Source organism: Danio rerio, chromosome 24, assembly GCF_049306965.1.
Source record: "Danio rerio strain Tuebingen ecotype United States chromosome 24, GRCz12tu, whole genome shotgun sequence".
Taxonomy (NCBI): domain Eukaryota; kingdom Metazoa; phylum Chordata; class Actinopteri; order Cypriniformes; family Danionidae; genus Danio; species Danio rerio.
Genome location: NC_133199.1, coordinates 22,524,877 through 22,542,343, shown reverse-complemented (window position 1 = coordinate 22,542,343; position 17,467 = coordinate 22,524,877). Strand labels below are relative to the sequence as shown.

Sequence of the window (17,467 nt, the reverse complement as noted above, 5' to 3'; positions counted from 1 at the left end):
TTTCCAAATTAACTTTGTGTGGTTAGTTTAATGTGATTATGATACGACCTCCATCTGAGACATTTGCAGCAAGCCCAACATCTTTTGAGTCGTTGGGACCCTGTACTTTGAATTGTGCACTTGTGGTGTCTGTCATTGCTAAGCAATCATCGGCCACACTCTTCAGTCAAGCAACATTAATAAACCCCAGTCTATACCCCAGCTCTAGACACCATGCCTGACACCATGGCATGAAAGCACAAGATTTCTGTCCAATAAACAGCTGAAGTTAGCACACGTGTGTTTGTTTACATTTTCTTGTTCAACTGCACCAAATAAAAAACAATAATCACATCATGTTTGGTCTGGACTAAAGCAAGTGAACTAAAGTCAACTAAGGGCGTACTAATAAGATCGTTTGAGAAGTGTGAGTGCTCTGAATCAGGCCCTGGTGCGGTTCACTTGGGCTCAAGCGTGGTACGCTTGTAGTGTGAGTGCAAAGCATGCATGAGCAGGGTGCCACGCAAAAATGGATCCTGCCATTACTACATTACAGCTTTTCAGTCAAAACTTTCAGTCGAGTTTTTTTTATTATCAGGTGATAATCGCACCAAAATGTATTAAAAGGTAAGTGAATTATAACAGCGCAAACTATTTTGTAACCGTAGTAGTGCTGTGCGTTATTTGTTTAACTCTTTAAGGTTACGTGCTGACTGACTGACTGGCTGACTGACAGGTGCGTAATGCGTGAGGCAAGCAAACATGACGTATAGCCATTTCACTTTACTACAAGACGCAATAATACCGCTCTGTGGGTCAATTGTAGACATTCATAAATATTCCTAGAAAATCTAATAAATGTTGTAGACATACTTGTTACATAAACACACTAAATCGCACTTAAGCAGCGTTTTTGAGAGCGCACAAGAAGATCCTCGCTTGAGCAGCATATTTTTGAGGAGGCGTGCAAGAAGTTTTGTGCACTAGCAGAGTAAATCGGTGTGCAAGCAAAGCGATCTCGACTTGTAATAATGCGCTCACAACATTTGTCATTGAAATAACGCCACAGGTAGTTGGTAGATGTGTGTAAAAAAGGCCTGCTCCCACAACTAGAAAAATTCCTAAAGGCTATATAATAATATACCTATATATATATATATATATATATATATATATATATATATATATATATATATATATATACCTACCTAAAGAAATGTCCACTGTGCTGAGCAAGAGCACTTCTGAAACTTAACAGCGCATCATTGATGACTTAAGTGTGCTCAGGCTCGAATGCAATGTGAGTGCGGGCTATCAAGGGAAACGGGAAGGGGGGAAAGGCGTGCTTCAAGGCAACTGTACATAGTGTGAGTACGCCCTAACTAACGGACATCCTGATATGAATACATCCTGAAACACCTAAAATTATTGATGACATTATGGGGCTGTTATCGTCATGGCTGATAAAACTAACTGAAGGCATGTGTTTTTGTTGTCAAATTGAAAGTAAATTTTAAACTGCATGACGTGAGAAGTTAAAAAGTTAGAATGCATACTATTGATTTAAAAAGGACTGAAAAAATTAACGTTAAAGATATTATATCATGTTCTTTTGAATTTTTACTAGGGTTGGGCGATGTTGACCAATTTTGCATCGTGCGATGTCTAATTTAAAACATTGTGATGGACGATGGCATCGTCATCGTAGGTGGCTGTGAATAAATTATTTATAATTAAATAATTCATTCATATCGAATTAATTGTTTGTAGCCTTCCGTTTCAACTACCTGACCCCCATGGTCTTACCCATGGTTTTACCCATAACCAAATCATAAATAAATGAAGAAGTTGCACACAAATTACCACCTGTCAATCACATTTTCCACAAGACTCTGGCATGAATAGGCAGAGGGATCTGTGTCGTTATAATGGCTTCAACAAACTTGGTTCATAAAAAAGGTGCGCAACCAACAGGAACCAAGCAGTTTTTTGCTAAAATGACTAAGTACAAATGTAAAAGCGAAATATTAAAGGAGTGTACTGACGCTGTGAAACGTTACCTGATAGATTCGAAAGACAAGAGTCATTAGATAGAGACAAGATTATTTAAATATCACCTTTAACAACTATAGTGAGACACAATCCAGCAATACGTCCTTGATAAACTGTCCGACGCGCACTGCTCTCTGGGCTGACAATGCAGTACATGACAGTGTTTGTGCGTGTGGTCGTGTGTTGTGCATTTTCAGCGTTATAGTGTGAAAGGTGGGCTTTTCAGAAATGCTAGATGAAATGCTAGTGTGGACGTGGATCGTTTTCGTTCTAAAATAGCATTTTAAAACTAAGACATATTTGTGTTAACGGGGATGTGTGTATTTTTCGCAAGCGGTTTGCTGCTGTGACGGGGTACGGGCGGAGGATCTCAATGTCGGCTTTGCATTGTGATGTACATCGGCCATTGGCGATGGACGATGGCATCGTCGATCAACCCAACCCTAACTTTTACTACTTGTATGTTGATGTTTTCACTATTTTAATCGGTGATTATAAGTAAGGTTGAGCACCAATTCAGTATATGAAATCATGTGCATGAAATAGTAGTGACTTTATAAAATTACATTGTTGACCTAATAGGGCGTCACGGTGGCGGAGTGGGTAGCGACCCCTGATTAATAAAGGGACTAAGCCAAAAAGAAAAAGGAATGAATGTTGACCTAATGTGTTTATTTTGTTGTCTTTAAATTTATTGTGTATTTTTTTTTTGTACCTGTGCTTTTAATATTGTTATGATTCTCCTTTTTACTATTATGAGTCCCCTATTTAAAAAAATAAAAATAAAACATAGGTTTTGGATTTGTGTTGTAATGTAGTAGCTGAAGCATGAGAAAGCAGAAAAATATAATGCTAAGAGCTGTTTGGAAAGCATATCCCGCTAGGATAGAATTCTCATTTTCAGAAAGAGGGGTGAGAATTATAGAGCACACATGCAATCCCATGAAAATAACACTGGATAAGTGAGAAATGAAGCCAACGAAACCCTGAATATTAGATCGATCAGGTTTAATGTCATACTTCTTTCCAATTCAAATGAGTTTTTTTCTACCAGTGTGGACACAAGCCTCTGCATTTTAATTATTATGGCAGTTTGCTTTGTAGTTAATGCTTAATTTATTGATTTTTTTTTTTTTAAACCCCTGAGAACAAAAGCCTTCTTTTTCTTCTAGCCATGTTTTCTGGTATAGCTTCAGTGTTTAATACTCCCTCAGATTCCAGAGCTGCTAGTGTTACAGTGGCTGTTATTGTTAATTCAGAACACTGACTAGGCAAATTCTGATAGGAGATGTGAAGTATTGTGTGTTCACTGATAGTACACACACTTCACTGGGAGCAATCTTTGTTGCTTGTCAAATATTTGTCTAAATAACATACAGAAAGATATTTATTTGGATGTGGGTATGCTAAATAAGTTGGTAGTTGTTATCGGAGCCGTGGGCTAATCATAAGCTAATATGCTTCAGGCATGTTTAGGTAACGTGGAAAAATGAAGTTGTGTCTGGATCCCATATGAAGTTGTAAAGAGAGATTTTAATCTCAATCTCTTTAATCTTACACACATGTACTATCAGAATTTCAAAATCAGTCAGGCAATTAACTGACTCAGCGCATGCCTTGGAGAAGTGTTTTAATGGGTTTCACTTTTAATTGAAATCTATGGAAGCCTGTTTTAAAAATAATAAGCAAGGTTATTCATTTCTCAGAATTGTGAGATATAAAGTCAGAATTCAGACTTACATTTGTTTCTTTTTATCTCAGAATTCTGACTAATTTCTTGCAATGAGGAGTTTATATCTCACAATTCTGACTTTATAATTCACATTTTTGAGCGTGCACCCCCCAATTCTGAGAAAAACGCAATATCCTTGTTCAGGGGCAGAAACAGGCTTCCATAGAAATCAGCCTATGATTGATTTGCTTCTAGTTTCTACATATAGAACAGATGTGGAAATGGTGAAAAGTTTTGACATCAAACAAACAAATTCCCATTTGGTATACACACAGATTCATAGTTGTGACTAGTCTGAGATATTGAGCAAGAGCTCTTTAATATAATACCTTGCAGGAATCATCACAGACAGTTGAAGGCACAATTGCAAGCCCTCTTTTGAAATTTTTGGGTCCCATGAAATTAAAAAGAAAAGTTTTTTAGATGTTAGTTTCTATGTTGCTAGTTTTTAAGATATCTGCATCTGTATATAAGCTAGTGTGCTCCAAAACAGTGACACAGTGACACGCGTTTAGGAGTTATAAAACATGTAAAGCGTGCAGTTTGTCACTTCCGCCAAATTGGATCAGCGGTTTTATTCACATCACCTCATACTACAGTTTTTCATATAATCACAACCAATCAAATATACTCTCCTCTATCTGACATGCCCCGCCCCCTTCAAGACATACTCTCCTGTATCTGACATGTCCCGCCCCCTTCTAGACACTTCTCATTTGCTTTTCATTTGATGCACTTGAGCTCAATCACTTTCACTGGCTGAGCGGTGATAAAGCAAAACGCTATTGGCTGTTTTTTTTGTTTTTGTTTTTTTAAGGGGAGGGGCTACACTGTGTCCCAACCTCCCTTTGAGTTTCTATTGAGATTATGTCAAACATCAAATAAAAATTTAAAATAAAACATTTTAAATAGAGCTGTGCAATTAAGGGAAAATATCTAATTGTGATTATTATTATAATTTTTTTGACAGATATTGCTATTTCGATTTGCAATTTAATTTTCTAGTCAAGCTTCTGCTTAATATTTTGTATTGTAGCTTCTTACTGCTAAAACGCAGTGAGTAGTTAAATAAAAAGTAGCTGAAAAGATCTTGACTAACTTTAACGTTTATTCAAATTTGTTTACAAATATTCAGAAATGAAACACTCATTTTTCTCTAAGGCAACCAGAAGTGAGTTATGGCGTTAGTTATCTCCTGGTGCCTTCATGATGTTTTTCATAGTGTAACAGCCGCAAACAACTCTAAAATTGTACTTTGCTGTTGCTTACTAGGTTGAGTGTAACTAGCAATACTTTTAGTTGACTTTTTTTTTAGCAAGACACTTTTTAGCTCATATAACCGCCTGTGATGCTTTTTTAGGTGCTGTTGATGAATTTCCTCATGCTGTGGCAACAATTCTGCGAATTCTCTTACAAATGTTTTTGTTCGGTGTCTTTGACTTTAAAACCAAAATATTCCCGTATTATCAACATTCTGTTATTCTTTAATATGAATTCATCTATTAATGCTTCTGAAGTGGCAGACGCCATAATCCTACTCGTTTATGCTTTCCTGTTTGATTGTTTTATTGTGAGCTTTCCACAATTCGGTTACGCAATTCTGATTGGGCAGAACAAAAGTGTGCTCACTCAATTGTCAAAGACGGTCACACACAGACGGCAGTCATGCATTTGCTCCTCTGGGTGGAGGAAATGAAATAACACATCTCTTGGGATTAGCTAATCGCAATATTTCAATTCAATTCGCGACTGCATTTCGATTTCGAATAATCGTTTAGCCCTAATTTCATGGGACCTTTAAAAGAGCAAGGGAAAATTTCACAGCATTTCATACTACATTTTTTCTCCTAGAGAAAGTCTTATCCATTTTAGTTTGGCTATTAGCCCCTTTAAGATTTTTTTCTTTTAGATTGTTGAACAAACTTTTGTGCAGTGACTTGCCTAATAAATCGAACTTTATTAGTTAACCTAATTAACATATAGGTAAGCCTTTAATTTGCACTTTAAGCTGAATATGAGTATCTTGCAAAATAACTAGTAAATATTATGTACTGTCATCATGGCAAAAACAACAGAACTTATCCTTGTTAAACACCACTTAAAGAATTAAAATGTCAAAGGAGGGCTAATAATTTTGCCTTCAACTGTAGGTTAAGCTCATGAAACCACCAACCCCTCCCTGTCAACCAGTTTGACAAGACGTTTATTCAGCACTGCTTCATGGCAAGTCAGATATCGGCATTGTCATTCAAGTCACGCCTAGAGAGAGAAACTGAGACGAGTCAGTGCCTTCATCAATACTTCTCTGTTCATGGCTTCTATAAGAAGATTTACTAATTTACCTACCTGCAATATCTGACATTTCGCCTAACCACATTTCTATTGAGTGCAATCTGGTGATTTATTGCAAACATACAAAAAAAGCACCTGGTAATGCTATTTTTTTTTTTCTTATAAGTGGAGATTTTTTTCCTCTTCTACATAAAGTAACTGTGTAGTCACAGGACTGAGTACATGAGGCTGAGGCTTTATTGCTGTCATGTGACATGTTCAGGTCAATGTGAAACTTGGCTAACTTAAGTGAAAGATAACATAATACAGACTGTAATTGTAAAGCTGCGTATATTGGAAGGAGAGCAAGATTTTGAAGAGGCCTTAAAAGGTTATATTATTATTATTTTTATTATTATTGAATATTTTTTCTTGACCAATTTCTAAAAGAAAAGATGGTTTCTAAGACTTCAGGTATAACTTAAATGAGAATACTTATTTTGTTGTCTCAATTTATTTTTTTTCCCTTTATGCTTGTGTGTGTGTGTGTGTGTGTGCGTGCGTGCGTGCGTGCGTGTGGGTGTTTGTGTATATAAATAAGACTTTATTCTGAAAAAAATATATATTATCAGACATGCGGTGAAAATTTCCTTGCTCTGTTAAACATAATTTGGGAAATATTAAAAAATGAAAAAAAAAATTAAAGGAGGGCTAATAATTCTGACTTCAACTGTGTATAAGGGCTGCACGATATAGAAAAAAAATGTACATTGCATTATTTAAATTCTGCAACAAATTACAAACAGAGATACAGCGGATATACAGATGTAGAAATAAAATAAGCCAATGTACAGTAAAGCAGTCTTCATTGTATAAATAATTAAATACAATTAATCTTCATTAAAGCTACAATTGTTAATTAATTTGTGCCCAGATGCATTAAACTTGATAATGTTTACAAAAGCATTAAAAACACAAGCAATTGATAAAATTTCCTGTTATTATGGTTAAACTAAAAAATACTTTAAAACTTCATGTATTCTGAGCTGTTGTGCTTGGTCAACTATAATCATGACTCCACATTGCACATCCTGCAATGTCATGGGACTATTGCGTATTTTCTCAAATAGCATTTTATTTATGTTGAAATTAAAACATAGAAGCACTAGTTTGTATTCATTCATTCATATATTCATTTTCTTGTCGGCTTAGTTCCTTTATTAATCTGGGGTCGCCACAGCAGAATGAACCGCCAACTTATCCAGCAAGTTTTTACGCAGCCCTTCCAGCCACAACTGGGAAACACATCTCTGGGAAACATCCACTCATACACACACACACTCATACACTACCGACAATTTAGCCTACCTGTACCGCATGTACTTTGGACTGGGACTGTGGGAAACCCACGCGAACGCAGGGAAAACATGCAAACTCCACACAGAAACGCCAACTGAGCCGAGGATCGAACCAGCGACCTTCTTGCTGTGAGGCGAACGTGCTACCCACTGCGCCACTGCATCGCCCTTAGTTTTATATCTTCTGAATGTGAATAATACTGATACTGACATCTAAAAAAACTTTAGTTTAATTTCATGGAACCTTTAAGTATGCTGTACATGCGTTCTTCTGTTTTCTTCAACTGAAAATGTGCCAGATTCTGCAACATTCAGTACTATGCAGCTAATTCCATAATTTTGACTGAATTCCATTGTATTTGCCTGTTTTCTGCATTGGGAAAGTTAAGAAGCCCTAATTATGTATGTCTTAGCGAGTTGATCATTACCACAAGTTGTCCTTTAGTTTTGGGTTACTCAGAATGTTTTCCCAGATTGATTGATTTCTTATGACATGGCCCATTTAGAAATCTGCAAATAATGTGGAATAGATAAATAGCGGTATTCCTAAACACCATTATTATATGCTCCTATCTAAAATTACAATGATGGCTACATAAATGTGGTTTGTCCCAAAATAATATGCTAGCTTGCCAGTGTACACAACAAAGTACAATCGTTGGCATGAACATATCTGGTTGTCCATGAGGGGGAGCTTGATGTTGGCAATACTTGTATATCTTCCTTACAGCAATGCGGATAGACCGAGACATCTGTGTGTCTGGAAGGTTTTTAGCTAATTTACAGTCTATTGTTTATAAATTCTGGTGGCTTTAGTTTGCAAATCAAATTACTACTTCCAGTAAATGATAGGTTAGTTTTCTGTCTAATTATTAGAAATGTCTATGAAATAAAACCTTAAAGTTGGACGAGAAGCATTGTATTACACCCTTTGTTTTGGTTTGTTTGTTTACAGATCGAGCCGGCAGCATCAGCACGTTAGACTCCTTGGATTTTGCACGTTATTCAGATGATGGCAACAGGGAGTCGGATGAAAGAGTTGCAGGTAAAATACAATCTTGCTTTATACAGTATGTGTATATATAATATATTCCTGTTCTGGTCAAGTGTACAGGTTGTGTGTTTAATTCTTTTCACTCTCTCACAAAGGTGTAATATAAAAATAACTTACTGATTCACAGAAATTGACAGGACATATCAGTTGTGTGTAGGTTGTGGTTTTTGCAGTTTGCTGCTACGTTTAATTTTTCAGTCACAGTGGAAGTGTGCAATTTATCCAATGTCTACAAATTATGATTTTTTATTTATGAAATGCCGGCTGAATCACTTTTTAATTTTTATTGACAATTTTAGACATGTAATTTTTTTTGTCAATTTACTAGTACCAATGTTGGGTAAGTTGCTTTCAAAAAGTAAATAACAAGATATTACTTATTAAACCATTGTAATTGTGTTTAGATTATTTTTGTAATTGCGTTGACTGCAAAGTAACGTAGTTACCTGGTAAATAATTTCATTACTTTACTAAATAAAAAAATCCATATGAATCTCAAAGCTTTTACTATAGAAATAAAATTCTTTAAATAAAATAATCTAAATAAATACAATTCTTTACAATTAAATCAAACACAACTCTCTAATTTTGTTTAAAGTAATTTAAACAATATTTGTATCGAAACAAAACGTTTCAAATGAATGACACCATATTTCATACATGTCATATATTGGCGTAAACATTTTATTAAACATTTTATCTTAAGCATTTAAGTGCAGTTGTCAGACAAATAAAACAATGTTTCAGACAATATTTTTTTCAGTATAATTTTTATTCAGAAATTTTTTGTATAAATAAATGATAAATTCTCTTTACTTGAAAAATTGAGTTATTACCTGAAGTAGGGCTGTGCGAATTGAAATCGTATCAAAATTTCGATTTGGACATGTGCGATTTCTAAATCACCTTACAGCATGATTTTCCTACAGTGTATTTGAACCAATCATACAGAACGCAGCGTGCCTGAATATGGTTGGGCGATATGGGTAAAATGTCATATCCTCGTATTTTTAGGATTAATGACGGTATACAATATATATCTGGTATTTTTCTATAAATGGCTACTTGAGAGTTAAAGTCTTTATTTAAACTTTAATAAACATTTTTTGAGCAAAATATAATTCAAACACAGGGGTTTCCCTCTCTGTTTACAAATAAACAGCAGCACAAAAAGTAACAGCTACACAAAATCTTTGATAAATAAATATAGTACAGGTTTTTCTCTTAACACTACAGCTCCACTGTACTGTGGTGCAAATAACAAAGTAAACAGAACCATAGAAAACAGCTACATTGTCAGAGCACAAAAGGAAAACACTTAAATAGTAACACTTCAAAAAGTATTGTTTGATAGAAAAACACATTGAATGTAAATATTTTTTTATTTTTTGAACACATTCAGGTGCTGCTTGTCAATTTGACAAGGCTTCTACGTCCATTCTTGCTGCCAATTGCGGAAGAAATGAGCGATAAAAGGTTTCTGATAAGCCGATGTGACAGCTGCAGGCGCTGTGTGACGTGCGTGCACTGCATATTCCTTCATGTCGCGTGTAGTGATGGGTTTTTCTTGAACGATTCATTCATTTTGATCAAATCTTTTGTATTACTCATGGAGTGAATTATTCATTTGCACATGCACACATTTGTGCAAATGGAGCTCACGTGCTACCTTTGAGTGGTCTGTTCTGCGACTAATGTGCACGTGTGGCCTCAAAACATTTCGATATGAACAATATTGGATAATACTGCATCGCGTCGGGGAATCATATCGATATATCCCCAGAACCCGATATACCGCCCAGCCCTACGCCTAAACAGAACAGGAGACTGACTAGCCTGCATATACAGGAATAATGAGTTCATCACATCAACTGTTTTCTCAGAGGATGACTACCTAACAAAACATTGCTGCAGTTCTGATACAAACTTAATGTATGGAGAGAATTAAAAAGCAATTGGTGTTCGAGTGTCTTGTGGTAACCGAAAGGAGTATATTCCTCCATTGGAAATAATAGACTTGTGCACGCCAAAGATGCGATATGTGAACGGCCTATTTCACTGCATCGTCACAAATAGCTCTGATGAATGCATAACAAAACAAATTGTGAACACACACGCAACTTCTTCTGATATTTGGTCAAGCAGAACATCGAAACCTTTCTTTAGGTTGGTGATGCACACGCTCACACATACATATACACATTTGTTTTGCCATACTGTAGGTCTGTTCTAGAGAATTGGTTACAGCTTTACTAGGTGATTTTTAATTTTTTTTTTTTATGTCTGCTTTAGAGACATGTTGCAGATCTTTGATAAAGATCTAATTGTTTTTCTTTTGAAATATTTTTTCGGATTCACTCTGTAAACCCAGGTTAAGTCTGTCTGTGACAAAATGGTGATTAAAATTGAAATCGCAATACTGTTCAGGAAAATCGTGATCGGTTTCTTTTGCCTGTATCACACAGCCCTAATCAGACGTATACTGTTTGTTACTGTACTCTTCTGAATTGATTCAGAACTGTTAAATTTATGGACAGTATTTAAGGCATTAAAAGTAACTATACTTAAATTAGGGCTGCACGATATTAGAAAAATCGGACATTGCGATATTTTGTATTTCTGCAATATTTATTGCGATATAAATACAATTTCACCAGATGAGTTGAATAGCCCTATTTGGAAACAATGTGTTCATTTTCAATCTATTAGCATGATTTTGTCAAAAAAACAAATCATGCATGTAATGTAATATGCAAATGTAAGAGTGAAATAAACAGTGCTTCATAATTTTAAGGGTATATTCAAATCGTATTCAGGTACAGAAATTGAAATAGCCAATCATAAAATAACACTGCAAAGACTTTAATGTTTACACAGTTCAATAAAAATTATTTTCGATTAAATATTGTGTCTGAATGCTCTTAGCGCTTAAAACATGTGCAAACGAAATCATCTAAAAATCAGTCAGCAGAAAAGTCATTTATTTAAAATAATAGTTACTTTGTAACTAATTACATCCAACACAGCACTAATAAATATTAAATTATTTACCCATGTGAGGTATGTATAGAGAGCTAATAACTGAATAATTTTAGCCTTTAGCACTTCATGGACATTCATGAGTAAAGGTTGACCTTTTTTCTTTTTCCAGTATCGCACACTCCTAAGCCACAGTGACTAATCATGTGGTTGATTTTTAGCATGCAAGTGTTCTTGACTTTCATTTTTATGTAACACAATACTTTTTTACACTTAGAAGTCTTCAGTCCATTTCATTTTAAACATTACCCAATTGGCTGTAGCCAGATTTTCTATTTGCCAATGCAGTTTGCTTTTCCAAGAACACAATTGAGCAGTTAAAGTCTGTGGCATTTATTTTTTTACATCAAATTGAGAGGGAATTGGCTTGACTGTCTGTTTTTCTGGAAACTATTAGTGGTTTGTGTTAAACTGTTTTACGAGAGGTGATTTGGTCAGTGTTACCGTATATGAGCCAAGTGTCTTGGCATTCGTGATTGATGCCAATTCACATTGGTCAAGCAGTATGGTTCACTGACCACTTTCATCAGTGGTCCCATAGATGAGGAGGAGGATTAACTAATAGCCATGAACGCTAAACCTTTCTTTCTAATTGAGCTGTTCTGACAACGACTATTTATCTTGTTTTCCAATTTCTTTCCAAGCAAAATGTTTTCTGATTCTAAAGTTTCCTCACTTGTCATTTCCCTGTTTTAAAACTTGCTTGGCTAGGTTGCCGTTAATCTTCCTTTTAGCATTTTCCTGCATTAGCTTGAATCCTTCCCAAGCTTCAGATTCCTACATTTTATCCTGGCAGATCAATTAAATCCGCTCAGATTGTGTTCTGTTACTAATAATTTCTCCGAAAATTCACAACCCCTGCCCTCTCCCAGTTTGCAAATATTTGTTGACTACTTATTAAGCATTAAAGTTCATAAAATGTTACTCTTATTCAGATTTATTTTTATTTCACTTTTTTATTTATTTATTTTAAATGGTACTGTATATGTCTTTTCACACCAAGGCTGCGTTTTAGCATAACAATAATATTTAAACGTTTTAGGTTTTTCTTTTTCTTTCAGGTTTTGTATTTTTTTAAATGTTTAATTTCCCCTTTATATTATTATTTTTTTTCAACCTGTATTATTCCATCTACTAATTCCGTTTTTTTATTTTGTTTGTTTTGAATTCAGTTCAATTTCCATTTTAAAGTAAATGTTAAACAGTACAGTGGTCCCTCGTTATTTGCGGGAGTTACATTCTACAAAATAGGCGAAATTCGCAAAATGGTCAGCTTTATTTTTATGGTGGCTTGAAAAGCCAACATACTGTTATCTCACGTAAACTTATTATTATTATGGTGGCTTGAAAAGCCAACATACTGTTATCTCACGTAAACTTATTATGGTGGCTTGAAAAGCCAACATACTGTTATCTCACTTAAACTTATTAGGCTGGCTTGTCAAAGCCAACCTATTGTTATGCTATTTAAACTTATTATTATTATTTTTATTTATTATTCTTCTTCTGAGACTAAAATTCAAAATCTATCTGCTCCTTGAACTTTCAAACTATTACCACCAAACTCACACCAGACCTCCAAACTGGTCTGACTCTTTATGCTATATCTTTTCCGACTGATCCGACTTTCGGTTTTCCGAAAAACGTCCCGGGACTGTCGGAAAAATCCCATAGACTTAACATTGGATCAAACTTTGTGACCTCATAACTCTGCGTCAGACTGTTGCACAGACTTCTAACTGGGCTCATTTAACTCAGACTATCAAACTGCCAATGACTGATCACCTTTAAACTTTCTAGCCACGCCCTAGCAACCACTTTTGGACCCTAGTAACTGTCCCATAGACTTCAATTCAATAGACTCTCATTGACTTAACATGGGATCAAACTTTGTGAGCTCATAACTCTGAATCAGACTGTCTTACAGACTAATGGCTGAGCTCATTTAACTCCGAATACCAAACTGCCAATAACTGATGAGCTTTTAACTTTCTAGCCACACCCCTAACTACCACATACTGCACCCTAGCAACTGTCCCGTAGACTTCCATTACAAAAGACTCTCATTGACTTAACATGGGATCAAACTTTGTGAGCTCATAACTCTGAATCAGACTGTCTTACAGACTAATGGCTGAGCTCATTTAACTCAGACTACCAAACTACCAATAACTGATGAGCTTTTAACTTTCTAGCCACACCCCTAACTACCACATACTGCACCCTAGCAACTGTCCTATAGACTGTAATTAGCTGTGCTGTCAAATGCTTATAAATCTAACATACTAATGACATGCCAATCATGCTAGCAACATGCTACTCATATGCTAATCATGCTAATGACATGCTAACTCATACTGGAAACATGCTAATGACATGCTAATTTGTACAAGAATCATGCTAGTAACATGCTAATTCATACTAGACTCATGTTAATAACTGGCCTACATGCATATCTTTGCTTAGCAGTGTCCTATTGACTTGGGGGATGGCTCATCTGACTCAGACAACCAATGAGCATCTCAATATGATAATGAAGCTCACAAGCCACGCCCCCAAATTGATTCCATAGACTTTCATTAAAATAGGCCAAGATGCATATCTTTGCATAGCAGTGTCACAGAGACATGGGGGTTGGTTCATTTGACTTAGACAGCCAACCACATTCAAGTGCACTCTGTAACCTCGCCCATAGCAACAAAACAGAGTACCCTAGCAACCATTCATCAACAGCTATATCTCAGCATCAGAACATCGTAGAGACTTGGAGATTGGCTCGTTTGACTCATGCTAGCAAACGGAACTTCCTAAATGCTGCACATGCTAGCAGTGATTAGCTACATGCTAATATTGACTAGCCAAGTACTGTAACTTGCTAGAAATGCTTACTAAGTATAAATGTTTTATCAAGCATGTATGTGAGGCTTGCCTAGTAACCAACCAGGGTACCCTAGCAACTGCCTAGCAACCACCCAAATTACCCTAGCAACCGCCTAGCAACCACCTAGCAACGGCCTAGTAATGCCTCAGTAAGGGCCTAGCGACCACTCAGGACACCCTAGCAACCGCCTAGCAACGCCTTAGCAACCACTCAGAATACCTTAGCAACCACCTAGCAACACCCTAGCAACCACCTAGCAACCACTTGGGACACCTTAGCAACCGCCTAGCAACACCTTAGCAACCACCTAGCAACCACTCATAACACCCTAGCAACTGCCTAGCAACGCCTTAGCAACCACCTAGCAACCACTCAGGACACCTTAGCAACCACCTAGCAACATCTTAGCAACCACCTAGCAACCACTCAGGACACCCTAGCAACCACCTAGCAACGCCTTAGCAACCACTCAGAATACCCTAGCAACCATCTAGCAACCACTTAGGACACCTTAGTAACCACCCAGCAACACCTTAGCAACCACCTAGCAACCACTCAGAACACCCTAGCAACCGCCTAGCAACACCTTAGCAACCACCTAGCAACCACTTAGGACACCCTAGCAACCGTCTAGCAACACCTTAGCAACCACCTAGCAACACCTTAGCACATGCTAATTCGTGCTAGAATCATGCTAACAACATGCTAATTCATGCTAGAATCATACTAACAACATGCTAACTTCATGCTAGAATCATGCTAATTCATGCTAAAATCGTGCTAGTAACATGCTAATTCATGCTAGAATCATGCTAGTAACATGCTAATTCATACTGGAATCATGCTAGAAACATGCTAATTCATGCTAGAATCATGCTAATAACATGCTAATTCATACTGGAATCATGCTAGTAACATGCTAATTCATGCTAGAATCATGCTAATAACATGCTAATTCATACTAGAATCAACCTAATGACATGCTAATTCATACTAGACTCATGCTATTAACATGCTAATTCTTACTGGAATCATGCTAGTAACATGCTAATTCATGCTAGAATCATGCTAATAACATGCTAATTCATACTGGAATCATGCTAGTAACTTGCTAGTTCATCCTAGAATCATGCTAGTAACATGCTAATTTATGCTAGAATCAAGCTAGTAACATGCTAACTCATGCTAGAATCATGCTAATACCATGCTAACTCATACTAGAATCATGCTAATAACATGCTAATTCATACTAGAATCATGCTAATTCATACTAGAATCATGCTAGTAACATGCTAATTCAAGCTAGAATCATGCTAGTAACATGCTTATTCATGCTAGAATCATGCTAATAACATGCTAATTTATACTAGAATCATGCTAGTAACATGCTAATTCATACTAGACTCATGCTAGTGACATGCTAATTCATACTAGAATCATGCTAATAACATGCTAATTCATGCTAGAATCATGCTAATAACATGCTAATTTATTCTAGAATCATGCTAGTAACATGCTAATTCATACTAGACTCATGCTAGTGACATGCTAATTAGGCTGGCTTGTCAAAGCCAACCTATTGTTATGCTATTTAAACTTATTATTATTATTTTTATTTATTATTCTTCTTCTGAGACTAAAATTCAAAATCTATCTGCTCCTTGAACTTTCAAACTATTACCACCAAACTCACACCAGACCTCCAAACTGGTCTGACTCTTTATGCTATATCTTTTCCGACTGATCCGACTTTCGGTTTTCCGAAAAACGTCCCGGGACTGTCAGAAAAATCCCATAGACTTAACATTGGATCAAACTTTGTGACCTCATAACTCTGCGTCAGACTGTTGCACAGACTTCTAACTGGGCTCATTTAACTCAGACTATCAAACTGCCAATGACTGATCACCTTTAAACTTTCTAGCCACGCCCTAGCAACCACTTTTGGACCCTAGTAACTGTCCCATAGACTTCAATTCAATAGACTCTCATTGACTTAACATGGGATCAAACTTTGTGAGCTCATAACTCTGAATCAGACTGTCTTACAGACTAATGGCTGAGCTCATTTAACTCCGAATACCAAACTGCCAATAACTGATGAGCTTTTAACTTTCTAGCCACACCCCTAACTACCACATACTGCACCCTAGCAACTGTCCCGTAGACTTCCATTACAAAAGACTCTCATTGACTTAACATGGGATCAAACTTTGTGAGCTCATAACTCTGCATCAGACTGTCATAGAGACTAATGGCTGAGCTCATTTAACTCAGACTACCAAACTACCAATAACTGATGAGCTTTTAACTTTCTAGCCACACCCCTAACTACCACATACTGCACCCTAGCAACTGTCCTATAGACTGTAATTAGCTGTGCTGTCAAATGCTTATAAATCTAACATACTAATGACATGCCAATCATGCTAGCAACATGCTACTCATATGCTAATCATGCTAATGACATGCTAACTCATACTGGAAACATGCTAATGACATGCTAATTTGTACAAGAATCATGCTAGTAACATGCTAATTCATACTAGACTCATGTTAATAACTGGCCTACATGCATATCTTTGCTTAGCAGTGTCCTATTGACTTGGGGGATGGCTCATCTGACTCAGACAACCAATGAGCATCTCAATATGATAATGAAGCTCACAAGCCACGCCCCCAAATTGATTCCATAGACTTTCATTAAAATAGGCCAAGATGCATATCTTTGCATAGCAGTGTCACAGAGACATGGGGGTTGGTTCATTTGACTTAGACAGCCAACCACATTCAAGTGCACTCTGTAACCTCGCCCATAGCAACAAAACAGAGTACCCTAGCAACCATTCATCAACAGCTATATCTCAGCATCAGAACATCGTAGAGACTTGGAGATTGGCTCGTTTGACTCATGCTAGCAAACGGAACTTCCTAAATGCTGCACATGCTAGCAGTGATTAGCTACATGCTAATATTGACTAGCCAAGTACTGTAACTTGCTAGAAATGCTTACTAAGTATAAATGTTTTATCAAGCATGTATGTGAGGCTTGCCTAGTAACCAACCAGGGTACCCTAGCAACTGCCTAGCAACCACCCAAA

The 17,467-nt window shown here is 36.5% G+C and overlaps 1 protein-coding gene across 31 annotated transcripts in view; it reads left to right on the top strand.

Moving 5' to 3' along the window:
- Positions 1–17,467, top strand: part of relch (RAB11 binding and LisH domain, coiled-coil and HEAT repeat containing) — a 158,506-nt gene that overhangs the window by 10,045 nt on the left and 130,994 nt on the right. For all 31 annotated transcript variants that reach the window (XM_073940157.1, XM_073940156.1, XM_073940155.1 and 28 more), the window contains 1 exon segment: positions 8,348–8,437. In XM_073940157.1, coding sequence (XP_073796258.1) covers positions 8,348–8,437 — 90 coding nt within the window.